A 27,216-nucleotide genomic window follows, 5' to 3' on the forward strand; every position below is an offset into this window, starting at 1 on the left:
TGTCAACAGAGAATCAAGCACCCATTAAGCTTTTAACAGAGCAAAGATATTAGCAAAATAACTTTAATTTTGCTGTATATTTAGTTAAGATAAATTTTTTGCCATTTAGGATTTGCTGTCTTCTAAATAGTCCGTTTTTTCCGGATGAGCACTGTCAGTTGTAGCAGGTAGATCATTCTGATTGTCATCCACATGACAACGATACCGTCTGACCTGAAATGCATACTTTGGAAATGCCTCATTTAATACAAGAGGGAGAAAAAGAGCAGCATCCTGTTTTCACAGAGAAGGTTCTCTCTTTGAAATAAGAAGGCTGCCAGAATGACTGGCAGTATCAGCTTGTTCCAGCTCTTCAGTAAATCTGTAGGGTTTTAATGACTGAGCCACTTGTGTTGTGATTTTAGAAGATTTTATTATTGTCCCTGTTTGACAGGAAAGTGGAGGACCTACAGTTTCGAGTAGAAGAGGCATGCATCACCAAGGGAGACCTCGAGGTAAATGTGGTTACATAATCCGATTCTCAATTAAACATGTTCTCTCACTTGTCCTATTCACCCGAGCTGTCTGCCTCTCACTGATCAGGCTGATACTTCTTTAATGGAAGTCTGGTATGATTTATTGACTCCAACCAAGATGAATAGTTTATCATCACTGTCAACTCGGCGTTCCACTGAGTGACATGTTAGTTTGATTTTCACTGTGATTCCTGACTCTTTTTAATTCACAACTTAGGATGACACCATAAAGCTGATGATCATTTTCTTCCAAAAAATGAGAAGTTGATTAAATCAGACTTGCTGCATAATGTTTTTGCCTTTCCTGCACTCTATCAATCATTTACTTTTTTTTTTGTTCAGACTTGTGTTCTATTCCTGCTCTTTTCATTTATTCATCTCAGATTTTTCTACCCATCTGCAGCACTTAAATTACCATTACTCTCATCATCTGTTTGTCCACATGTCTGTGTTTGAATGCTGCTTTTGTCTTCACTTTTTTTTTATGCCTTCATCGTGCATGTCTTTTCTGCATCTTTCTCACTCCTGGATTAGTCTTGTTCAATTGCTTCATGAAATGGAAACAAAAGTATCTGAAAGAAAGAGATGATCACAGTAACTAACTCTGGATACTTCAAACAAAAAAGCTGAAATGCTGCAAACCATCAGTGCTTTTGTACTTCCTGGTCTTCTCTTTAAAGTCTTGCCTTCTTTCTGTCTGTGGCACAAAGCTGGCAGCTCAGTGTTCGCAATGGTGTTTGTTTTTCCTCTCTTCCTGCTCTCTTTTACTAACAGACGCAGACCAGGCTGGAGCATGTCCACATAAAGGAGCTTGAGCAGAGCCTGCTCTTTGAAAAGACCAAAGCTGAAAAACTCCAGAGGGATTTAGAGGACACTAGGGTAATTCTGGCAGTTGTAGTGCCACAGCCTTTTCCCCCCGCTAGACTTAATAATCACAACTGGCATATACTGAAGGAACTGCAGCATGCAAACACCATGCAAATTGTCCACAGCCCTGCAATAGGGACATTAACATTTCATCTGCTTTGAGCTTTCCAGATAACCCATGTTTATTGTTTATACTAAACAATATACATATGTGCATAAAGCTTTATTAAAGGATATTTTTTGGAGATTATGGTTCTTTAGACTTAGTTGGCTTTAAAGAATAAGGGTGGAATCCTTCAACATTTTACTCCTATCAACAAATCCCATGAAAAGAGCAAAATCAAGCATTTTTGCATGATTTTGTCTCAGAAAGTAAGCCATCAACATCCTCCACTCTATATCTCGGAGTGTCCTTGAGCAAAGTACTGAGTCACAAAACAGTGTGTCACAGCTGTGTGAGTGCTTGGTAGCTAGAAAAGTGGTGTAAAATGCAGTCTGTTTGAGAATACTGCCTTGTCTTTACCAGTAACATTATTACTCCTGTAGATGTCATCCTTCACAATAACTCACTGATGCATAGCATCAAAGAAACAAAGGATCAGTCTTGTTGTTTGCACAGATTTGCCTTTAATCACATTTTTTCTTTACAAACTTTACAAACTAACAATGTAGAGATGTCAACAATATGTTGCTTTGCTTCATATACATTTTAATTCCGAATATTGAAACCAGTTCCGTGCCCTATCATTTTTATTCTGTAAATAAAGGTGTGTGGGCGCGATTTCGCAACAGTTTCAGGACAGTTAGCTCATTAAATCAGTGACGTTGTCCTTTCCCATATGTAGCACACAACAGGAGATAGTCCACTTCAGATGTGCTCTTATGACATGCACTGTTATGTTTGGACTATGTGATAGAGTATGCAGGAGGTGTAAACAAACATTATCAATGTAGGGAGCTGACAGATAAAAGTATACCTATTATGCTTATTGTCAATGTCATGTAATTATTCCGGGACTCTACTAGAGTAGTTTTGCATGATTCAAAGTTGAAAATAATTTATATTTATTTTATGCTGGGTCCTGTTGCAACTGATCACTGTTTGAAACAATGTTAACAACTGTTTTGGTGTCCTTCTCTTTAAACCCAGCTTTTGTGCTCCTCACAAACCTTCTGTTTTAGACTGGGGGTCTGTACCTGAAGGCCCTGAGATGATCATATTTCAGATATCTGATGTCTGAAACCATCAGAGCCCTGGAGAGCAAACAAATAGTATGTGTTTGAGCCTTTCACTACCTGACCTTTTCATGGGACTTGCTGACCTTAAGATAAATGTAGAAGACTCCCATCCTACGTCTTTTAACCTGAAGCTTTGACATATTTTTGATGAGTCAAACGCTTCTGTAGTAAAGCAATAAATTCCCATTTGGACCAGGTCTTCTGCTGGTTGTTGGAACTTTGCTGCAGATCTGCCACCTCTCTGTCCAGTGGGAGTGGATTTTTTTCTTATGAATGAATGTTTGGTTTGTTTTAGCCAGTTGTATAGCCAAAGTTCTTAATGTAATCTCTCTCTCTCTGTGCAAAGGTCTTAAGCCATCCCTCATCTCTTTATTATTAAAACAAGTGCAAACACACATGCAAATCCAGTATATAAGGCAAAAACAGAGTTTAGACCATTCTTACAAGCTTTAAAGCCAATATTTGGTATGACCACCTTTATTCTTCAACACAACCTGAACTGAAGTCTTCAGGAATATTTCTCTAGGCTTCCTGAGGGACATTCTAAAGCTCTAAAAAAAAAAAAAAATTTTACATTTTAAGTTGATCACACTGCTTCAATATTGTAATGTTGAGTTCTGAGCTATGGGGAGGCCAAGCCGGGACTCATAGTGTTCCAGTGTGTGTGTGTATTGCATTGACAGTGTGTTTGCCATGCTGAAAAATGTTGCATTGCCAATCAGATGGTTTCAAAGTAGTATTATGTGGTGGATCAAAATCCATTTATAATTACATTAACTTTGACAAGATCTCCAACATCACTGGCTGAAATGCAACCCACACTGTGACAGAACCTCCACCATGTTTTACAGATAGGTACAACAGTGAGCATTGCTTTCTCCTGACCTCTTCTGTATGTAATATCAAGGTTTTAAAATTTGAATTGATCACCATCCAGAAGTCCAGTTATTGTGTAATTTACCATACTTAAACCTTTTCCTTCTTTAAGAATGGCTTCTTGACAGTCACCCTTCCATTGAGACCATTTCTGATGAGGATTTAGTGAACAGTAGATGAATCAACTGAAGGGGCATATGCATCTCTCAGGTCCTATTTTAAGTCTTTGCTGGATTTTTTTTCTTGCTTCTTATTGACATGACATTCAGATGCGTTACTTCTACTGTAGTTTTTGGGGCTGCCACTTCGTCCTTTCTTCTTTACGTGTCCATTTTCCCCAGAACATTTTTTTAACGAGACTATGCACATATCCATATGCCAAGATGTAGATATATGTCATATGCTAAGGTTTAAACTAATAGCTTTTTGGGAATCACGTTGTTTCAGTAATACAATTTTATGCCTATCAAACTGTTATTGTTGGCAGTTTTTATGGGTTCAGGTAAAGAAATTGAATAAATTGTGTTTTTGTGAAAGATTGCTTGGGATTTCCTTTGAAAATGGTGAGGTACAAAGAGTTGACTGAAAATGTGGGCAAAAGTAGGCAGAGTTCAAAGAAGAACTTTGAAAGACCTCCAGAATGCCTGGAGAAATATTGCTTTAAAAAGATCTAAGCTAAAATCTAAGCTTTGGAAGGTTTGGAAATGAGGGTTGGCTCAAGATTTTTGTACCTGTACTGTATAATGAAATGTACAGAGGCTACTTAGTTTAGCTTAACATAAAGAATGTAAGCTGTCAGATGACACAAAGATTCAAATAACTGAATATGTATTCATTTCTACTCCTTGGTGCATTTTGGTATTTCTTTGTACCGCAACAGGCTATTTAATACCTACTTGGTTCAGCCACAATTAAATAGCAAAAGTGCAGATTGTTACAGGCTGTAGTGTTCATAACAGTAAATGTCATTCATTATAGGGCTTATGTCTAACACATTAATGTAAGGGAGAAACATTGTGATATGTTTTACTCAATTATATGTCATATTTAAAAATACATTCTTTTAAAAGTACAAATAAACTGATATTCAGTAAACCTTTACTTCTTAAGGCCAATAAAATAACCCATTTGATGTTCAGCATGACTATATTTTCTATTATCCCCAAGATAACGTCCATAATATACTTAACATTTATTCAGTCATGAAAATAAATACATTTGCCAAACAGGGGTAAATTGCAATAGCTGTAGTTGTAATAACCATTCTGTGGTGTCTATAACAGGAAGAAAATTCAGCGGTTCCCTTTAAAGCGCCATATCTTGAATATGAAGATTTCATACATTTCGACACCGTATTTAACAAGATGATAAAGTTGCAGAAACTGTCATAAACAGCAGCTTTTAGCTGTTTGACTGTGGCTGCTCCATCACTTTTTTGAGTCTTTATGCTAAGCTAAGCTAGCTGCTTGTTTTAGGTTCATGTCATGTCATGGTGACATATCTTACAGATTCTGTCTAATTGATTTCTGACCCAAGTAGGCTAAGTAACCGTAGGCTCCCTAATTAATTAGGTAAGTATGAAAAAGGAAAATGAGGCTATAAATTAATAATTAAATTAATATGTTTCCCTTACTTATGTGACTGTAAAGTAAATGTCTTTGCATTTTGGACAAACCAAGCAAATGATTACATATGAGCAGGCACTACTAATCTCCTCTCTCATGCCCCCTGTCTCCTCTTTGCCCCATAACCTCCTCATGACTCTGCTTTCTGCTGTAGGTGGCCACAGTGTCTGAGCGCTCCAGGATAATGGAGCTAGAGAGGGAGGTGGCAGATCTCCAGCTCAGGCTCCGGGCGTCCCAGCAGAAGGAGGATGCTGTGTCTCTGTCACAGCAACAAATCAGCAGCCTCAAGGCACAGGTTCAGTCTCAGGAGAAGAAGGTTTGTAGAAAGCACCAGAGAATTCTTGACTATGGTGTTTTGTTCAGCGATTCCTGTGCCACAGCTTTATAAGAAACATAATTGCTTGTTGAATGTGTTAGTCATCATTTATCATTATTATTGAAATTGTTACATGATGGTAAAATCAGAAGAACTGGTATAACACTCTTCATTCAACCCACCATCTAGTAAAATGTGATACTCTGTGTGGTCTGTTGAAGTTACTGTGATGATGCATAATTTATGGCTCTATACAGATATACATGTGTATGGTTTTATGTGTGCTTCGAACAGATCAGTGAGCTGAGTGTTGACCTGGAGAGCAAGCAGAAAGAGCTTCAGTCTGTACAGCAGGATAAGACGTCTTTGGAACAACAGCTAACCAGTCTGGTAAGAAGGAAAGAGACTCTGGACATAAATAAATACAATACACATGTTCAGAGAAATGACAATGTGCTGTAGCCCATCTTTGAACTTGTATACTTTACCTGTCTGTCAATAATAATGACTTTTAAAGTGATACATTTAAGAGAACGTAGACGAACCTAGCTCTTTGTTATGATAACTCACATTTACATTATTTTTTACATTGGTCTCAATTATTAATATCTAACTTATTGTGAACTTTTCAAGCAAGTATAAAAATATAAAAGGCCTAAAAATATTAATAGAAAATTATTGAAAATGTACAGGTTGGCTGACATAAAAGCAGAGTGTTGCATTTTTATTGTAATAGCACTTATATTCTTCTATTCTGACACATACCTCACATATTATAATAATTTAAGAAACTTAAAATGAATAAAACTAAAACAAAAGGAAATAATTTTAAAGTAGAAACCATAGAACTTAAACAAAAATGAAAAAAATCAGAGAGCATTATTGCCAATAAAATAGCTGTCATAACGCATTACAAGTCAGAAACAAATAAGAAGTACACAAAATGAGTGAGTAGGTGGAGAAAGACATAGGATTTGTGAGGTAAGGAAATTATTAGATCATCCCCAAAACAGCAAAACTGCAGGCTTGGAGATTGAGGAAACAAACCATCTATAAGAGAGACAGTCACGCATAACAGTACTTGTAGTCTGGATTAAATACAAAAATCATTTGAATAATCGTATAAATTCTTGTTTTCTCAGTACAATTATTGATTTAAAAAAATTCTTTAGACCCTCCCTAACTTGGTAAAAATAAAAATTAAAAACTAGTGAGGATTAAACTAGATTAATAAAAAAATAGATGCAAACTCAAGACAGTGTGAGGAAAGTGTTACACATTATTGAACAAATTAAAAAAAAAAAGGAAAAAGTTATTCTACTCAGTTTGAGTGCTTTTGATTGGATTGACTGGGATTTTCTTAATCTTGTAATAAACACATTTAGTTTTAGTGAAACGTTTGCATCCAGTCTGTGTATTCTTCACTTACAGCATGGACAAACGTTAATGGCAGTCTGTCTAACTCCGTAACATTACAATGAGACTGCTTGCTCAGCTAGCCCATATTTCTGTAGTAGGTGAGGAGTACAAATCCTGAGTTTGAATCAGTGATGCAAGATCCTAGATTTGGGCAGTGTGCATATTATTCCATTGCCCCTGTGTGTAAGATTGTTAAAAAGTGCAAGCTCATTCATTTTAGAAACTTGAGCCAGACATATCGGCTTGACAAATCTAAGAACATTGTACAAGGACACTGCAAACTATGTGAAATAATTATGGGAGAAAGAACTGGGCATTAAAATATCTGAAGATATGTGCAAACTGCCTGGGAGACACAATTGTCCTCCACCAGTTCTTGGACTTGGAGACACTACTTTTGGAAAAATTGATTTGATTTTTTGTCACTTCTAAACAAAGGTTGAAGTAAACTGTCACCCATCTAGGCTTGCTGGCAGGAATGTTGATCATGCCCATAAATTTTGACTGGCACCTTTGTCCTACCTGTTTGGAAGGAAGTAACAACCATTATTTCTTAAGTCTTGGGCTTTAATGTTTGTAGAACTTGGTTAGATCTTAGATCTTGGTTATAACCCTAATGGACTAAGCAGTGCTGACAAAAATAGCTTCTGGAAGCAGCATGCAAACAAGCCATTACAAGACACTGGCTTCAGAAATTGTCCTACTGCCACACTGTCTGTTAATATTTTCAAACATATACATTATATGGAAGAAATTACTTCTATACCGCTCCAAAAAGAACTGGGAGAAATGGTTAGTTATTTGGCCTTTGAGACAAATTGATAGTACTGATGATAACAAGCATGTTATTTTAATACATTTATACAGAGTTTGTTAACTTCATATTTGCCAGAATTTTTATAATGTGTAAACATTATTTTAAAAAAAGTACAAAAAAAGGTCAAAATGAACTACAAATTAAAAACTAATTGGGGAAAAATAAAAGTTAAACTGCCCTGTTTCCTTTATATATATATATATATATATATATATATATATTAGGGGTGCAACGATACTCGTATCGATATTGAACCGTTCGATACAGTGCTTTCGGTTCGGTACGCATATGTATCGAACAATACAAAATTTGTAATTTATTTTATCAACTTTCCTTCTGACGATGCTGTCTGTGTTGAGCGCTCAGTGGATCTGCGTTCGACTACTCTGCCTAGGCTGCACTGTCGAGCGCAGATCCACTGAGCGCCCAACACAGACAGCATCGTCAGGAGGAAGAGCGCAGGGCAAGCTAGCTAGACAGAAGTTAAGCTCTTCTTGCAACATGGCAAATTGAACCTCCCCCACCCTCATTCAGATCTGGCATTTGGAATTATTTTGGTTTTCATGTGACGTATGACCCTGTAGGTAAGCGTGTCATGGACTAAAGTGCCACGCAATGCTCAATTACATGGGTGGGAACTAGTGTGTTAGCGCAGTTAGCTCGTTAACGTGTTGGCCGTCTAGCCCCACGCATAGGCGATCAGGGGTAGCTCGTTAACGGAGATTTGCCTTGTTGTGGCTTTAACGTCATTTCAACGAGATTAACGCTGACAGCACTAGTGGGAACACAACAAATATGACTGCACATTTACACCGACATCATCCTAGTGTAAAGACAAGTGGAAGCAGACAAAAACAACAAGCATGCATGCTACAAACTTTACCCGAGTCATTTAGACAGCCGTTAGCACATGATTCTCCTTATGGGGACCTAATATGTTTAATATTGTGGCGAGCTCAGACAAGGAGGAGACGGAGGTATCGTTTGGTCTTGCTTCCCGTGAGCTAGCCAGGGAGCACAGCCATTTATTGACATCTGCAGAAGAACACTGCCACTAACTAACTGCTCAGCGCGGCAACCGCACAGCAACAACAACACACAGGGCGCCCTCTGACCCCGGAAGGACACACTGTCGCAGCGAGAGGGCGTCACCCGTCACTATGGCAACATAAACAAAACATAACTGTACAAACAGAACCCCGAACAGCCCTGACCCGCTACAATATGCTGCTGAGAATATAGCCCAGAAGAAGCGTATAGTATAGCTTTTATTTTGTAAAGAGCCATTTTTCTGTAATAAACTCTCTTTTCCAAAGATGAGTGATTCCTCAATCAGATACAGGGCTTGCAAAATCGCTAGCCCGACGTCCTGGGGCTAGCGATTTTTCCAGTCGGGCTACCAAAATCTATCTCTGCCCTGCCCGTCGGGCTATTGTAGGAAGGAAAAATATATTGTGGCGAGCTCAGACAAGGAGACGGAGGTATCATTTGGTCTTGCTTCCCGTGAGCTAGCCAGGGAGCACAGCCGTTTATTGACATCTGCAGAAGAACACTGCCGCTAGCTAACTGCTCAGCGCGGCAACCGCACAGCAACAACAACACACAGGCCGCCCTCTGACCCCGGAAGGACACACTGTCGCAGCGAGAGGGCGTCACCCGTCACTATGGCAACATACACAAAACATAACTGTACAAACAGAACCCCGAACAGCCCTGACCCGCTACATAGCCCCCACCCAAGGGGTCAGTCGTCCACGACGACCCCATTACCCCACACAAAGTCCTGCAAATGTCCAGGTGCCTTAACTGGCGTGGTAGGCATGACTGCTCGCGGTTGGGGGCTCGGCGTGTGGGTCGACAGAGGTAGCCCATGAAGCATTGCCCTAGCATCTGTCGCGACGGGCCGCCGCCGCGGTGCGCTCGCGCCATCGGGACCCGTCGGGGGACTTACATGGCCACTCCCATCCTCTCTCTTCCATCGCCAGTTTCCCAAGCGGGGAATGTTCTCCTCGACAGCTTGCTCCAGCCTCTGAATGTCTCTCTCCATTACGGCGAGGGTGAGCTATCCCACTTCTGACACCAATGTGGCGAGCTCAGACAAGGAGGAGACGGAGGTATCGTTTGGTCTTGCTTCCCGTGAGCTAGCCAGGGAGCACAGCCGTTTATTGACATCTGCAGAAGAACACTGCCGCTAGCTAACTGCTCAGCGCGGCAACCGCACAGCAACAACAACACACAGGGCGCCCTCTGACCCCGGAAGGACACACTGTCGCAGCGAGAGGGCGTCACCCGTCACCATGGCAACATACACAAAACATAACTGTACAAACAGAATCCCGAACAGCCCTGACCCGCTACAATATGTCAATGCTTTTGCATTCTTTCGGAAATGTAGCTGGGTAATTATGTCATTGGCATCGGTGAACCACTGTCAATATGTGACTTATTGAAATCGCGTTTGAATTTGCGCACGTTTTTTTGCTTTCACTTTGCAATCCCACAAACTGTGTATAGAGAGCGACAGCACTGATGGGTGAGTGATGATAATTTGGGCACCAATTCCTCTGACATCGTCTTATCAATCGTTAGCTTACTATGCAAACATGACAAGTGAAATCTCCCGCAGCAAGCTTAAACATGTGAGAGCTTGATCGCGCAGAGAATCACTGACCGTTATGTGTGTGTGTGTGTGTGTGTGTGTGTGTGTGTAAAAGCAGCCGGATATATATTTTAGTTCTGCTGAGCCAAATAAGACAGGTCAGGGTGAAGAAGTGACAGCCAAAGAAAAGCTTACCACAAAACGGAAAAGTTATGACAAATCAGACTACAAGGCAAAAAGAAAGTGCAGCTTTATGGTTTCATGGACAAAAGAATTTCTGTGGCTGCAATATGATGAGCTATATAACCGGGACTGCACATAAGTGGTCCGCAGGTGCGCATTCGCTGTCAAAAAAAACAAAACAAAAACGCGCACAAGATATGAAGTTGCAACGCGTGTTTGCATACATAAGATTTTCTGGAGGAGGACAGACATTTGTTTAGAACTCTTAAAGATGTCGAAGAAGCTCCTTTAAGCAATTACTTTGGTGTTCCTCCACCTCCAAACAAATGTCAGAAGGAGTCCGAACCACAAAAGAAGCGCGTATTCTCGAAAAAGTGGTTGCAAATGATGAATGCACAGAGATGTGGTGCGGAATGCGCCGTGAAAATCCCACTCTAGTGGACAAAAACACTGCCTTTTATATGGACGAGAACGCGCGTTGCAACTTCTTATCTGGTGCGCGTCTTTTATTTTGACAGCGAATGCGCACATGCGGACCACTTATGTGCACCCGTGTAAATAACATAATGTTCTGCCGGGTGTGTTGTTGGTTTTCCCTCGATTTCTGAGTCGACAAGCGCCTTTGTTACTGGGACCAGTCATTTTAAGAAAGGCCCCCATTAGAACCCATGAGAAATGCAAGAAACACATTATTGCTCAGTCTGCAATATCTTTCCCAGAACAAACACCAATTGCAAATAACATACTAAAAATAAACCTGAAAAATCCGTTTAGAACAGCGTACTATGTTGCAAAGAGTGAACTACCACTGGCAAAATTTAGCAGTCTTTGCAAACTTCAAAAAGCAAATGGCCTCGATCTTGGTTCCACTTGCCTCTTACCCGTGACTTCAGTGCAAATTTCAAATTCAGGATCTGACACAGACTGATTCATGTCCTACACAGTTCTTACAAGTTCATAGAAATTTCTGTTCAATTAGAACCAAGTATTTGAGTTGATGATTGTAATTTTTATACAATGTTGTAATTTGTGTTTCAACAATTTTTTGATTAATGTTTTGTTTCCTAAAGTATAATATTGTAAAGGAAACAAAACATCAGTCAAAAAATTGCTCTCTTTTTTATTCGGGCTACTTAAATTTATTTTGGGCTACGAAAAACTGAAGAGTCCCTGCCCGAAGGGCTACCAGGGATTTTGAAATTTTGAGAGCCCTGAGATATATTAATTTTTTTAATTACTTTTGTCTCATCAACATTAAATTTAAAAACTGTACTTTTGAGTTAAAATATATCTTTATAATTTTAATAAATGACAAATTAAAAAGGCATGAACATTGTTTTTGTATCGAAAAAATATCGAACCGTGACACCAAAGTATCGAACCGAACCTTGAATTTTGTGTATCGTTGCACCCCTAATATATATATATATATATATATATATATATATATATATATATATATATATATATATATAGAGAGAGAGAGAGAGAGAGAGAGAGAGAGAGAGAGAGAGAGAGAGAGAGAGAGAGAGAGAGAGAGAGAGAGAGAGAGAGAGAGAGAGAGAGAGAGAGAACTACTTACTGCAGTAATTACATTCTTAACACTTATATATTAGGATCAGGATTAAAATTAATTTTGAAATCTTGATTGTATATTAATTTTTTCTTAATGCAATTATTGTGATTATGTTAACCCTTCAAAGCCTGACCCATAAAATAACTGTATTAATTTTGTAGATTTTTTTAAATAAACTGTTTATTAAATCTTGTGAGAAATGAACTGCTTTTAGTTGTTCATTGTTAAAAAACTACTTCTTCAGCTACCTGTGGCTTACTGTATGAACTCAACAAACAGTACTTACTGACAGCTTATTCAGTTTGCTTACTGACAATAGAATAGAATAGAAAAGAATAGAATAGAACAGCCCTTTATTGTCATTGCACATGTACAATGAAATTATGGGTGCTCCACACCAACTGTACAGGAATGCAGGAATAAATAACAGACATGAGGAATATATACAATACAATATATACGCTATACAAGAGGAATGTATACAAAACAATAGAGAGGCAGACATTGGAGAAGAAAGTGCTTGGAAGCAGTGCAAAAGGTCTGAGTGTGTGCGTGAGTGGCCTGAGTGATGAGGCATCTATAAAAAGACCACAGATGTTTGGCTAAAACAAACAAGCGATACAGCTTTCTCATCCTGTTAACCCCATTCAATTCAACGGCATTTAAATAGAAAATGGTGGTGTCAGGATATAGAGCACATTTAACTCCTAAATTTGATCTTTTAACTTTGAACAACAATTACTACTTTGACATAAGGCCTGTCTCATCAAAATAGCTGGAGGAAGTTTTGGTGTAGACATTTAAAAGGTGATCATCTAGCTGGTACACAGGATGAATAGATTGTGACTGTTTAGTAAGTGAATATTATATTGTCATCGCTCACAAGTGTGCATATATAATAAATGAAAATGCCAGACCTATTGGGAAACATCTCTAAAGATTCAAAGACAAAACAATTAATATGTTCCATATGGAGCAAGCATGAGGAACACATGGAAATAATTGTGCTGTGTAATAAAAGAAAGAAATCCTCAGTAACTGTTGCTGTATTGATGTACAGGACTATTTACTTTGAGAATTAACTCTAAGTAAATATGCAAGTGGATATTTTGGCAATTGTGCCAAAAATCAAGAAACATGAATCAATCACAAAAATAAAAGTTAAAATTATTATAGTAATGTTTTGGTCTGAATTGTCACAATAATGTTACAGAGTCAGTCGTTTTGCTATTATCACTGACAGAAAAGCAAGAACATGAGTTGTGCTTAAACTCTTCAGCACATCTTCCAAATGAAGTGCAATGTTTGTGCGGGTGGTTCGTGGAGCTGTAGCTTCGTCTTATTTAATCACTCTGTGTTTTTGTTTGTGAGGATCGTTGAGAGCAGAATTTCATCCAAAAACCTTGTATGCTTTCTGGAGCCAGTCATTATTCCCTGGTTAGCTCAAGGTTCAAGAATGCTGCTGTTTGAGTGATTAGCTCGTGGTCAAGCTGATGCCTCTCCGTTTCAGAGAGAAAAGCTTGAGACAGCTGAGGAGGAGAACAGGAAGGCAGCAAAGACAATTCAAGGTAAACATATCTGCTGTATATCTGCTACCTTTATTCTCATTTCAGTGAGTGATTTGTTAAAGCTGCTATCTCTTTTCTGTTAGGATTGGAGCAGATTGTGGAGCGTTCAACGAAAGACTACCAGACCCTGAAGGAGGAGAATCAGTCCAGGGAGAAAGAGCTGAGGGCCCAGCTGACACAGGTAGGTGTGCACATGTACAAAATACACTTATTCAAGAGGTTCAGTTTGACGTTACTCACTTTTGATTTTCATTAATATTTTATTTTATTTTATTTTATTTTTTTACTGTATTACATTTACATTTACATCTGTTCATTTGACTGTAAAAGCCCATACCCACAATCCAAACATTTGTCCTAACACCGTACAAAAAAAAAGAAATATTTAGAGTAATTTCATAGTAATTCTCTAGAAAGAAAAGTTGGCAAGATATTAACCCTAATTTGATACAAATTACTGATAAGTAAAACGGTTCATTTAACAATTTATTGTGACTGATTATCTTGGTAATTTGGGCATTTTAATTGAATTTATGAGTGAAATTGTACATCTTGTAATTTCTCATAATTTTTTTGCCATGAATTTTTTTTTGTGTGTGTGTGTGTGTGTGTGTGTGTATGTGTGTGTCTGGTGTGTTTGTTGTGTTTGGGGACAATAAAGTTACCGTTGACTATTCACAGTATTATTTCCATACATTTTGAGAGGAATTACAGTTGCTGCTTTTTTTAGAGAGATAGTTTTAAAGAGCTATCTGTTATTGTTAAATTAAGGCACACTACGCATGTGGCCGATCTCTAGCCACATATACTGTATAAAACGCAATTAGGTGGAATAACAACGCCCATATAGGCAACAATATTCAAGATGGTGGGGCAACATGGCGGCTTCCGCAACGTGGCACCTGCTCCAGATTATGAAAGAGTGCTACAACAATTCCTATAGAAGACTTTTGTTCCTTTACTACTTTTACATTCCCAGTGGTCTCTTTTTTAGATTTTTTTTTTTTTTTTTTTTTTTTACACATCAAACATGGTGGGAGAAAATGTATAAATGCAGCAATGAAAAATTGAAAAACTAGGCTAGACTGCTAATGAAAATCTGCTGAATGCATGTAGTCTTTTTTTCTACTGCTTTTGTTTCTGAAAGTAGACCGGACAGTTTGCAGTTCTTTTTTCCCTAAAGCCACAGCTTTCATACTTCTGTTCATGCTTCAAGAAACCCATTAGAGATTAATGTAAGGGTGAAACAGCAGGAGAATCCTGAGGCTGACTTTCCTTTTTTAGCCAACATCCTTAATGAGTTCTAATCGCTCTGTTCTATTAATAGAGTACTGTTTTTGAGTGCTAATATGACTTTGTTTGACTCTGTACTTAGTTTTTTTTAAAGTGGTTTGTTTAGTTATCCAAAACAGAAACAAGACTCAGGGAAGGTGTATGCATTAACTCTACAGTGACTAAATCTACCACAGTGTGTGAGGTGCACTCTACCTGGTAGCTTTTTTTAACCCAAAGTGTCATTTAGTGAATAAGTAATTGAAAATAGTCATTAGTAATTAATGCAAACATTTGTATGTCAACTTTTTTTATACATCCAGAGGGAAAATAGGCTTGTTGTTAAACATGTGCATTTCTTTCTGTACTATAACATACATCTCATGCTGGCTGCATTATATTTTCCAGGCCACTGAAAAGTCAGAGAGGTTGGCCTTTTCGCTGGAGCAGTTGACCCTTGACAATAGGACACTGGAGACACAGGTGAGCAGAGGGCTTTCATTGGAAATATGTGGGATGATGTTTATCACCTGTGGATACTGTGGATACACACTGCTGTGACTGAGGTCAACACAATGGTTTTACAAGTTCTATTCCATCCCTTGTTCTTGTTATCTTCTCTTTCACCAGTGTTAGCTGTTAGCTGAGCCCTGCCTCCCTGATAGTTACTGCACTTGCTATTCTACTTTGTGTGCACTGATCAGAGTTTACAGAAGTTCAAGCTGTTTCAAACCAAAGCAGTTTCTTATTTTGAGCCATTAATTGTGTCACCCGACATGATGACTGTCTCTAACAGATGTTCTACCTTTTAGTTTAAATCAACTGGAATGCCCCCTTGAATTGTGCTTCTCACTTAAAAAGTGGGAGAAGCCTCACCAACCCCAACTTTGTAACATAGGAGTAGTTCATGTAAACATGAGCAAAACTGTGTTAAACAGTGTGCCCTCCGGATCTAATTTTTTTATTATTATTATTATTATTTACACTTTTTAAAAAATTATTTACCCTTTATTTTAGTTTTCATAATAATTAATTATATGTCCAAATTGAAATGAAATACCAGTAATTCTTCATGAATCTAAGAATTTAATTAATTTTAATCTGTAGTCTCTGGCAGGTGGATGGCATTTATAACCAGTAATGAACAGTCAGAGCTACACCAGCATCTAAGCATTGGTTCTTTGTGGCTGCTGTTTGTTGCATGAAGTTAAAATAGCAAAAACTATCAACTATGACACAGTGGATGTGTTAGTTGTAAACAGGAATTCCTTTAATTATTGAATTATGCATTAGAGCAGCAAACACTCTTTAATCCATCTCTGACCCTTTGCTGTTGGTATTGTACAGTTTCAGTGTCACATGCTTGTGTTCTACTTCATGTCGCCACAACCCCGTGAAAGAACTTGCACATGCACATCAGTTCAGCTTCTGTAGCCTGCAGGGTTTTTGTTACATATTCACATCAACATTCCCACACCGACCGCATGTGATTGGGCCAGTCATCGTATTTAATCAGCCACCCATGAAATACTACAGTCCATCCCTCTTGTTGTATTTCCTCCTTCTTTGCTTTCCTGTGTTTGCGACTTGCACTTTCAGCTGTAACTTTATATTTTTGTTATCTTATACTCAGCAGCTCTCCTCCGTTTGCACTCCACATGCAGAGGATCATTCACTGCATGGCTCTTGCTCAAATAATGCACGTTCATCTTTGCTATTTGTCAGCTTGCCTGTGGGCTCCAGATGGCGAATCTCCTCACTACAAAAGAAATGCACAGGAGATTAGAGTAGGAAATTAAAAATGAACATAAACATGCTTTATGTTTGACATAAACTATATAATTTATTGGCCCAGCATTTTTCCTACACACTTTGATCAGCACTGCAGCTGTACTCTCCCACTGTTTTACAGAGAAATACTGAAGGAATTTGAACACAGCTTCCTTTCTATACCGTTTGTTACTTGATGAATTCATGGATAATTAAAATACCATCCTATTGGTGTAAGCAGAAAAAGAGACACTTAAATTAACATTATAAGAACATGATTACATATATAATCAAAGTTGTATGTGCATACTGATGACAAGCAAGTTATGGCTTGTTTCTAAACCCCTGTTACTCCAGTGGCAACTCATACTTGAGTCAACTTAAACTGAGTATATAATATTTTTTTTTCTGTCCTCTCTCCCACTCTTTCTCTATTGGATGTCTGCTCTCACTTTCTCTCTGATTCTCTAAAGAGGGTTTCATGGTCCAGGAGAGGTAGCATGTTTGCTCTCCACTTAGCTATATTTAACTAAAGCTAAGCTAAACAGCAACACTAGATATGAAAAAACACTTTAACTAAAATAAAAATAAAAAACTGGCAATTGAAAAAGACAAAAAATAACCGAAATATCGTGTGCTTATAAAATTTCCGTAGTTTTAGTCTTTGTCAGTGTGCTTAAATGTGAAGATAGCAGGTTGCTGCAGATAATTATTGTGACTGAAATATCGGCACTACATGAAGTTTTATGTTTGTATTATAATACCTATAATAAGTCTTGCAAAAATACCACCCACATTATAATAATTGAAAAGCTAAAACTAAGACTTAAACATAAAACTACAATGTTTCTGCTAATCATTCATTAGCAAGTTTAAATTGACAATTCAGTGTGTTATTCTACCATTGAGACATGGTGAGCTTTGGAAATGGATACATATTTTTAGCTAAGGTCCATTTGGTGTCAGTTGTCTCTAAAAGGACGAAGGATCCCTAATAATTTAATAAATATACAAATTAAATTTCTACATAGATTTAACTACGTAATATTTTCTATTTTAATATGTTGTACATAATATTTTATGCAGTTTTCGTAAAATATTTTGTGTTAGTCATTCTAAAGGTTAAAATAGAATTTTACCTTGTTGGTTATTTATGTAGTAAATGTTAGTCATTTTGAAGTTACATAATTAGAACTGTGAGCACTCAAAATAAGCACCTCCTGCACAGTTCAACTCCTCTTTGTGTAAATTATTTAAGCTTTCATCGATGACGTTTTAATTCAGTATAAATGTTACATTTTGGATGCTTTCTTTCTGTTTGCTAGCACTGCTGAATAGTAGCATGTATCAAATTCACGTGTGTATATTTTAATTCCAAATTTTTTGGTAGCTGCAGGAGGGAGAAATCTGACTTTGTGCACTAAAACTAACACTCACGTGATCAAGCAATTATTCAGCAGAGATGCTCTTACGTCTAGCTCCCTTCTCCACTCACCCATGATGCTGTAGGTAGTGATGTAACACTGCACATGTCAGAGTGAGCTGCTGTGTGAGCGTATGTGTGTGTGTGTGATGGCAACATTACATCAGTATGCATCAGTATAAACAACTGACTTGAGATCAGTCTCTTTTGTGTTTTGTGTTGTGTCCAAGTTATTATAGTTTTTTTTTCATTAATATCTTAATTGAATTAATTCCTACTCTGAGCATTCTAATATGTATACAGAGATGAAAAGTAAGGAAAAAGAAAAAAGGGGCTGACTGCAGATCATCTTAATGTGCAGTTCTCTAATTAAGCATGTTATTTTTCGTTCAGCTGCCTAACAAATTTAAAAGCACCAAATTAAAATCACAAGAGGCTTTTTATAGACAGATCCTCAGGAACACAACACAGAGGTCTTATCACTTTAGATTACTTATGAAAGAGTCCCAAATATTCTGAAAGAGTAGCATTACCTGTTTTTGCGTTTGTGCTGATATGCTGTGTTTGGTCTTCACTGAGTATGTTACTGTGCATTATGACCAACTTCATGGGCATCTTCATTTTAGACTTGTCTGTGTTGCAGACGTCTTGGGGTTTGTTCAGTTGCAGCTTTGAAAACCTAATCTGTGCTGTCATGTGTGAGAGAAGAGCCTTTTTCCTGGGAACACTTTGGGAAAAAAGACATACTAACCTTTTGTTATCAGTTTTAACATTTAACATGCTTTATGAGACCTGTAGAGTCTGAGATGTTGCAGTTTCTCTGAATATTACAGTATGACCTTTGAATACATTTTTTTAGGATGTCCACTCTTAGAAAGATCAAGATCACGGGTGATGTCTTTCCTTCTTGGCATTGTGTTAACACATGGACTAAGTGCTTCAGTCCAGCAAACTACCAAAGCTCATACTCATCCCGCTCTTGCTGATGATCAGTTAGTTTATTTGATTAGCAGCACCTGATTGTTACTTACCCTTTTAATTCCTATGGAAACAGTAAGGATCTACTTCAGCTTTGTTTTAAGACCTTCTAAGGAGCAGATGCTGTTTTTATTATAACCTGGAAAAACTTGAAATAGGGCATACTTTCTTTTCCACATGACTGTACATAGCATACATTAGGGGTGGGGGAAAAAATCGATACTGTGTAGTATCGTGATATTTTGTTTGCTAATAATGTATCGATACAGGGACAGCAGAAATCGATATTTTGTTACAAACAATTTTTTGTTTGCTCTCTTGATCAGCTCCTTTTTCTGAGCAAGAATCCTGACATTCCTTCACTGTCCAAATGTGTTTAACTTTTTTTTTGGCAGCAATAAACATGACAGTTTACTTATTTTAATTTAAGACATGTTTTATTTTAATTAAGTTTAAAACTTTTTTTATTTAATGTAAAATTATATTTTGTTTTAATTTACTTTCAAATTCTTCAGTTGCTGAAGGGGCTGCATAGTTTTCATAAATTGCATAGTTCAGAATAGCTATAATTGTACCAGATGGTTGCATTCAGTTAAGTTGGACTAGACTGTAATACAAACCGTTCAGTTTGTCAACAATAAAACTGACTGAAATGAGAGAAAGACTGAGTGTGAGACTTTGATATTAGATAAAATGAATATTGATAAAGTTTACCTTTATGTACAGAATTTGAATATCGCAAAATATTTTTAAAAAATTGCAATAATATCGTATCGTGCGTTAAGTATTGTGATAATATCGTATCGTGAGTTGTATGGTGATTCCCACCTCTAGCATACATTGTTACATTTGAAAGGAAAATGGTGTGGCACACGGTCCCGTAAAGACTAAAGAGTACTGTAAATAACAGGGTTGGAGCAGATCTGCCTTTTAAACAGCATGACTCCATTTCTAAATTACCCTGGCCTCTCTGTCTGCATTGTGTCCTGTAAAATATAGATTCATACTGGCACATTATAGACGACATGAAACAATAATTCTGATATTTTTGCCGTGTGCCATTATAGACAAATACCCACATAGCAGACAGGTCTGGCATAGATGGCACTGTTTATGTAATGGCATGCCATATCTGGCCCGATTGTGGTGTGGTTTATGTGGCCCAGGCTCATAGAAAACAGGTCTTCCCTGGATACAGCATCAATTGGCACTTCTGACTGACTGGTGTCATGGTAGGGTGTAGGTCAACCAGATGTGGGCCAGGTCTGGCAATGATGGCACTATTTATGTTCCTGTTTTCCTGTTTTAGTTAGAAGACCCAAATGCCACGTTGCAATACTATACTGCTATGGTAGCCAGTGTTTCAAATGCTGGTTTGACAGGTTTGTGAGTGTACACTTTATCCAAAACCTAGTGAGGGTTTACTCATGTTTACGACTTGGTGGCTGTAGCTCAGGAGGTAAAGCAGGTCACCTACTGATCGGAATGCTAGTGGTTCGATCCCTGGTTCCTCCAGTCTGCATGTCAAGAGTGTGAATGTGTATGAATGTAGTTAGGAAGCACTCGGTTTAGAGAAAGTTTGTGATTGGGTGAATGTGGCATGTTGTATAGAGCACCTGGAGTAATCCGGGAGAGTAGAAAAGCGCTACATAAGAATCAGTCCATTCACTGTCTGAACAGAGTTTCGTCATGTTACTTTTGCGCTATTATGTTCCGGCACGTTGTTGTTATTACATGGCTTGATTGAGGTACACATTAGGCTGACATCTGGGGCCAGAGCTGAAACTGTTCTGGGCCAGCACAGGACCAGCAGTGTGTCTGCAACTGGCCTTGTGCTGGACCATGTATGGGCCACATCTGGCAAACCAGATGTGGGCCACCAAAGGGCCGTCATTCTTTGTGGTATGTGGGCAATGTGTAAGCACATTGTGTGGGCCAGATCCGGGCCATACCAATTTTGCTATGTGGGTAATATTTAGGTCCGGCCATAAAGACAAATACACCACATTTAAGTAAAGTGCAGTAATTTCCTAACTTAGTACATGGAAAGAACATCTTCATTTCAAATAAACTGTTTTACCATTTAAACCGTAACGTGTAATAACATAACATAAGTATTTCTAATAATAAAAATAATTCTACATGTAGATGCATTTCTTTTCTATTAGCTGGTTCCTAAAGCTGACAACTAAAACTATGGACTGATTGATCTAGAATCAGGCATTGCTGTATAGACATTAACTGGTCATGTGGATAATGATTAGCTGCAGCCCTAGTTAGATTTCCAGAGTATCCATGCTATAACACATCACTAAACGAGTGCAGGAGCCTAAAGTATGAAGGCATGTCTGGTAGAATGTACATTACATGTTGTTGCAGTCTCCAACTGAGGGTTCAAACTGAGATGCTGAAATTCACCAATGAATGAATGGTCAAAATTCTCATGAGTGTGTGTGCATGTGGTGTGCACAAACCAGATTGTGAGCTGCAGAAAAGTGGGGGGGAGTCTGAGGAGGAGCTTATTTAGGCTTACATAATGGAAGTGCTAACCTAACCTGACTCTGTGTGTGTGAGAGAGAGTTGTACAGGCGACACGCTCTCCATTTCTCTCTCTGTCGTGCACAGCAGGGTATGAGAGCTGATGGTTTATTGATGCCTAGCGGCTTGTGTTGGTGTATACATTTTATAGACAGAGTGAGAGGGGAGGCATTGTCACAACACTGCTGTCGTTTAGCGAGGGAACGCATCTGAAATCCAGCAGTGGTAAGCTGTGTAGGTATGGACATAGCTGCTCTGCATCAGGGTTACTCCAACAACCTCTATTCGCCTCACTACCAGGTAGGATCATTCGTTAGATTTTTTTTAAAAATGTATTTGTTTATTTTTAGCACATCAAACTGAGAGGAAAACCTTCAGTGCTGCAGTCATTTTCTAATACAGTAGTATCTCTTGGTCATTGTAAGCAGGTGAATGATCCTTGCCTGTGCCTGTAACCTATTGGATAATTCTGTATTTTGTGCTTGTTTGTGTGTCTTCATGTGTTTATACATTCAATTTGGACATTATCATAATAGAATTTAAAAAAACTCTGAAACTCAGCTGCAGTTAATATCACAATGTGTAAATGTGCAAATGGAAACATGCTCTAAAAGGCTAGCATGAGGTTTTTATAATGTATTTATTTTCTTTTTTGTTTCAGCAAAAACATAGACTTCAAAGTCATACTCGTTAATTAATTATTGACTGGCGCTGTTCTAAAGCAGCTGATATCACAGCGCTGTATGTGTCCGAGAAGCGCTTTGAAGCTTCAGGAGTGATTTCAGATGTGTTTGGAATCTCTGCCATGTGACTCAAATGGGAAACAAAAAAGTTTGCTTTGCAGTGAAGTTGAAGGAATAGATCTTTCTGGGGCTTTTATTTTTAGTTCCAGCTCATGCTGCTGTCTGCTTGCCTCTTTGGTCTGCTGGTGTATTTTAGGTATTACCTCTGGTCTCACTCTTAGTGACCCAGATATTCTTAAATTCTTACTGCAGTTTTCTTGAATGCAAACCAAGGAATGCAACGATCATTTGGAACAAGATGTTGAATATATCTGTGTGTTTTGTAGAGCTCAAAAATGTTGCTGGAATTTAAATAAGGGAGAGAAGGAGAGAATCAAACCATAGACACTCATGTGTGTGGTCACTGTCTTAACCCCAGCTTTGGGGATTATCCCAGCCAGTAAATACCTTGATAATTGATTAGATGGGGATTCAGATAAATTGACAGTCACTACTTTCAGCTTCTGTGCTTTATGGACTGTTTTTCACCTTTGCTTTCATTTTTTTGTGAAAGAAAGATCATAAACATGTCTTTAGTAGGACAGGGATTTCTGTTGATATATGGACGAATGAGAAGTGGAGTTTTATATTGTTAACTGACTGTTACATACGCAATGTTATGAAGAAATCCAAAATTAAGGTGTTTTGTTTTTTTGTTTTTTTTCTTGCTTCATTCTCTTGGTATTGAATTCTGACTTTCCTTTTCCTGTTTAAGGTAACTTCTTTGTTTGAGCTATTTATGCATAGCATTTACACAGGTAGGCCAAACACTAGTGATAAAAAGCCTGAAATGAGACATTTCACACTAAAGTAATGAGGTAGAAGAACAAAACCAAACTCTTTAAAATTGCAGAGCATCACTGTTAGAACAAAAGCTCATTTGAGTAATTGCAGCTGTAATCACAGCCAAGATGAAATAAGCATAAATACTCCAGACGGGATCCAAAAATCACTGACCAGCACACAATTGCAATATTTGTTTGTTTCCTCTAGAGAAATAATAATAAGGATCAGGTGTAATCTTGTATACCTGTAGTCCCTGTGTCTTTCTCACCCTCTTTCCTTCCTTCCATCTTGCTCCTCTTCAGCTTGAGGCTTTGAAACAGCAGAACTCCAAATATCAGGAAGAGCTCAGTCTGTCAAAAGAGCGGAGCAGCTCAGAAAACCAGCGTATTGGCGTCCTCTGCAAGGAAATGTGAGTACTCATGATAACTAATGTGTTTTTTCCTGCCTCTTGCCTCCCGTAAAGGTGACCCCCAGCCAGCCAGTTCATTAGTTTGGAGCTGCTAAATTTGTCCTGGGGGCCAAATGTTCATTAAAAATCCAGTCTGCATTTTCAAGCTTTAATTCCGCTCAGTAAGGACTGTGTGAGAATGTGGCTTGACAGTTGTTAGTTGTTACCTTAATGGGTCAAAAATACTTTTATTTTTATAGCTGAAATGTCAAATGTGCTGTTGAATTGGCAACATGTGTAACTCTCTAGAGAGATGCTTCCACTTGTAAATATGCTCTAAATTGTTGTGGAAAGTACAATTAGTCAGAGCATGCTGTTGTGTGATAATGGATGTGGAGGACAATGTACAATACTGTTTAGAAACACAGCAAAGAAAGCCCATTTGCGTAGTACTCCTATTAAACATTCCTGAATCATGACACCTGACTGGAAATTTAGATTGAGTGTGCATTCATTATTCAGGTTTGAGATCCTTAACTGTACAATCCATGTTATGGTTTTTACATTTCTGGATGTATATGTTTGCAATGTTTTTGACGGTGTGTCTTCACAGATGCTTAAAAAGTCTGAGAGCCATTTATGCAAAATTAAGGCCTTAACTATACTTAAAAATGTCACAAAATGTGATCCTGAAATATCTTGATTGAATCTGCAGTTTTGTCGACACAGTAATCTCACATGTCAACTTTTGGCTGCTTGCTCATTTACATCGGGTCTTCACAGCAGGTAGCTCCGCATGTTTGATTCGGCAGATGTTTTATGACAGCTGCCTTTTCTGATGGGATTTACATCGTCTCCTGGGATTGAACTGATTGAACATGGAAATAATAATCAACCCCTTCTTCCAAAAATAGTAGAGAAGCTGTATGTGTGAAAATAGTGAATCATGAACTTTAGCCACATGATCCTTATATCTTGACTTTTCTCTGCTCAAGTTCATTTAAAACATTATCTGAATTAAAATTGGACATTTTTTTTACAGCGTGTTATCTACATTATTAATTCCTTCTATGTGTTCGGTGTTGACATGTAGATGTGGAAAGTCTTTCATTTGCACTGACTCAGCAGTATATCTTTGGTTGTAAGCTGAAACATGGTGCTTTTGATTCAGGATAAAAGTATTCTCTCTTCATATGGCATATTTTTTCTTCTTTTCTTTTCTGTTTTTTTGTTTCTGGTGAAGTTCCAGTCTGCCGCTGAGCTCTATTTATAGAGCTTGCGTTTCTCTCAAGCTGTCAAGTACCTCTGTGTACATGTGTAAATATGTAGTGTGTCCATGCATGTGTTTTTGGAGCCTTTACATCATCCTGCCACATGTCCCCTTGAGTCATCAGAACCCTTAAATTGCAATGTCAGAGCTCCACATGGATTTAACTGGCTGGATTATAGTCATCAATATGTAGCATGTAGAGGCAGCAAATGGAGATGAAAAATGTCAACAAATGACATCAGTTACAGTGTAACGGTTCCAGTCTCCTCAAGCACAATTTTGTCTTTTTTTCTGCCTTTGCCTAAATAATTGAAAATAAAAGCTCTCTAAATGGATGATTCATGTTACAGTCTTATATTGTTGTTTTACATTTTCTTTCCCTCCACCTCCACCCCGCCTTGTCCCAACAATGTTTTCCGCCATCCTTTTTGAGGCACGTCCTTCCTCACTCTGCTCCTGTTATGTAATCCCTCCTCTCCTCCTAGGACCGCCTGGCTCCGACATGGCTATTTCTCTTGTTGTGACATCAGCATGTGCGTGTGTGTTCTGTGTGTGTGTGTGAGAGAGAGAGAGAGAGACAGCAAGAGAGAGGGTTTTCAGGCTTGTACGGAAACAAGGTGGCTTTGTGCTATGAAAGAACAGCTGTAAACATTGTAGCTCACATACGTGTCATGATTGTAATATTTTGGTGCTGCTGTAATTTTATCTTTGAAGGCCAAAAATATTGTTCATTAACTTCATTTGGTTTACATATTTTTTTTATGCTTTCGTTTCTTTCACTTTTTCTTTTACTGTTAAAACGGTCACACAGGGGTGTTAAGGTAGAGAACTCAGCTGTAGGCCACCTGCGTTATGGAAGAGTGCAGAAAATTGGATTTGCAGTATAAATAAACAGTTCAGATGATGTTTATATTTGTCACAGCTGTGGGATTCATGAAAGCGAGAGATGATTGTCTGAAATCAGCATCAAAATTAGCTTTGCGAAGAAAGAATTCAGTCATAGTCTTGTTTGAAATAACACTCTTGACAGCAGACACACTACATGAGACATGTCACTTATTTTTCAGGCTGTTCTTTCTTGTAAATAGATGGCTCATTATGTGAGAATATGTATGTCTTCAGAGTGTACTTCTGTATGTCTTTACACTAAGAGAAAGAATACACTTATGGGGGCATTTTTTTTCAGGTTTTAGGCAAGTATGCAGCCGTTTTAATGATCCAGTCCAGTTGAGATCAAATTGTGCTTTATGTGGAATATGAATTAAAGTGATCATGCATTTAAATAATCATTGATTTCCTGCAGTGTGAAGGCAGCAAAAGATATTTAGATCTGTAAGCAGGGTCTGTCCGTCTTTTATCTAAAGCAGGAGTGGTAAACTCATTTTATATCATGCCCTATTTTTTACTATCTAAAAAAATGTATTGTAGAATTAGAATTTAGAAATATAATTTAGAATAGATATTCTATTGTTAACAATGACAAAAAAACAGTTTGCTGTTATTCAACTGATTACATTTGCCCACAAATTTGCCCGCGTAAGTGTACAACCCAGGTCTCACTGTGTAGCAAGTAAAATCCAAGTCATTGCACCTTGTTGGGCAGCTGTGGCTAAGGATAGATCCCAGTGTGAGCATACCAACATACAGTGACAGTGCTAACCTGCTGATATTTAGCAGGTGAAATGTTGACATTTTCCTCATCTCATTTAATTATTTTAGCATGTTAAAATGAATAATTAGTACACAGTAAAAAACCAAGTGTCAATTTTACACTTACAGAGTTGATTTTAACTCTGCTTCAGATAACATTTGGTCCCACTCAAAATTAGAGTTAAATTTACTCTATGGCCAGTGTTAACTTTTCAGTGTTAATTGTACTCAATTTAGTGTCAAAATTAACAACAAAATGTGTAAAAATATTTAACACTGAGGGTTATTCACACTGTTCAGAGTAATTTGATTACACTTTATAGAGCTATTTTTACTCCAAATTTAGTTTAATAATAACACTCTGATGTGTAATAATATATCATTTTTATTTCTCTGTAGTGTGATTTTTTCATATTCATCTTATGATGCTATATTACTAAATAACTGATCTATCCTACATTATGGAAATAACAACAAATATACAGGTTAAAGTAACAGCATTTATTATGTTTCTCAATTCAGTGTCATTTAATTAACGTAACAAACCTTTACAATTCACAGTTCTATGATGCTCACTAGAGAAAGCAATATGACATTTCCCCAATGTCGTAGTTGCAGAAAAGTAACAAAGTTGGTCAGGGATGAACTGTATGATGTACCAAAGACATAATGGGCCCTAAAGAGTTCATCAAGGGCTCCTACAGAACCTGTCGCATTACATGGAAGTGCATGCTTCTCAATCACAATGAAGGTGTGAAT

At 37.8% G+C, this 27,216-nt stretch overlaps 1 protein-coding gene across 3 annotated transcripts in view; it reads left to right on the forward strand.

Annotated features, from left to right (window-relative positions):
- The window catches only part of clip1b (CAP-GLY domain containing linker protein 1b), a 55,611-nt gene that overhangs the window by 9,335 nt on the left and 19,060 nt on the right, over positions 1-27,216 (forward strand). For 2 of the 3 annotated variants that reach the window (XM_040007457.1, XM_040007456.1), the window contains exons 9-16: positions 434-494; positions 1,290-1,394; positions 5,277-5,438; positions 5,733-5,828; positions 13,543-13,600; positions 13,684-13,781; positions 15,281-15,355; positions 23,452-23,558. In XM_040007457.1, the coding sequence (XP_039863391.1) occupies positions 434-494; positions 1,290-1,394; positions 5,277-5,438; positions 5,733-5,828; positions 13,543-13,600; positions 13,684-13,781; positions 15,281-15,355; positions 23,452-23,558 (762 nt within the window). The remainder of the gene's footprint in view (positions 1-433; positions 495-1,289; positions 1,395-5,276; positions 5,439-5,732; positions 5,829-13,542; positions 13,601-13,683; positions 13,782-15,280; positions 15,356-23,451; positions 23,559-27,216) is intronic. The other variant, XM_040007459.1, reaches the window with a different exon arrangement.

Source organism: Simochromis diagramma, unplaced genomic scaffold, assembly GCF_900408965.1.
Source record: "Simochromis diagramma unplaced genomic scaffold, fSimDia1.1 OVJJ01000682.1, whole genome shotgun sequence".
Lineage (NCBI taxonomy): Eukaryota > Metazoa > Chordata > Actinopteri > Cichliformes > Cichlidae > Simochromis > Simochromis diagramma.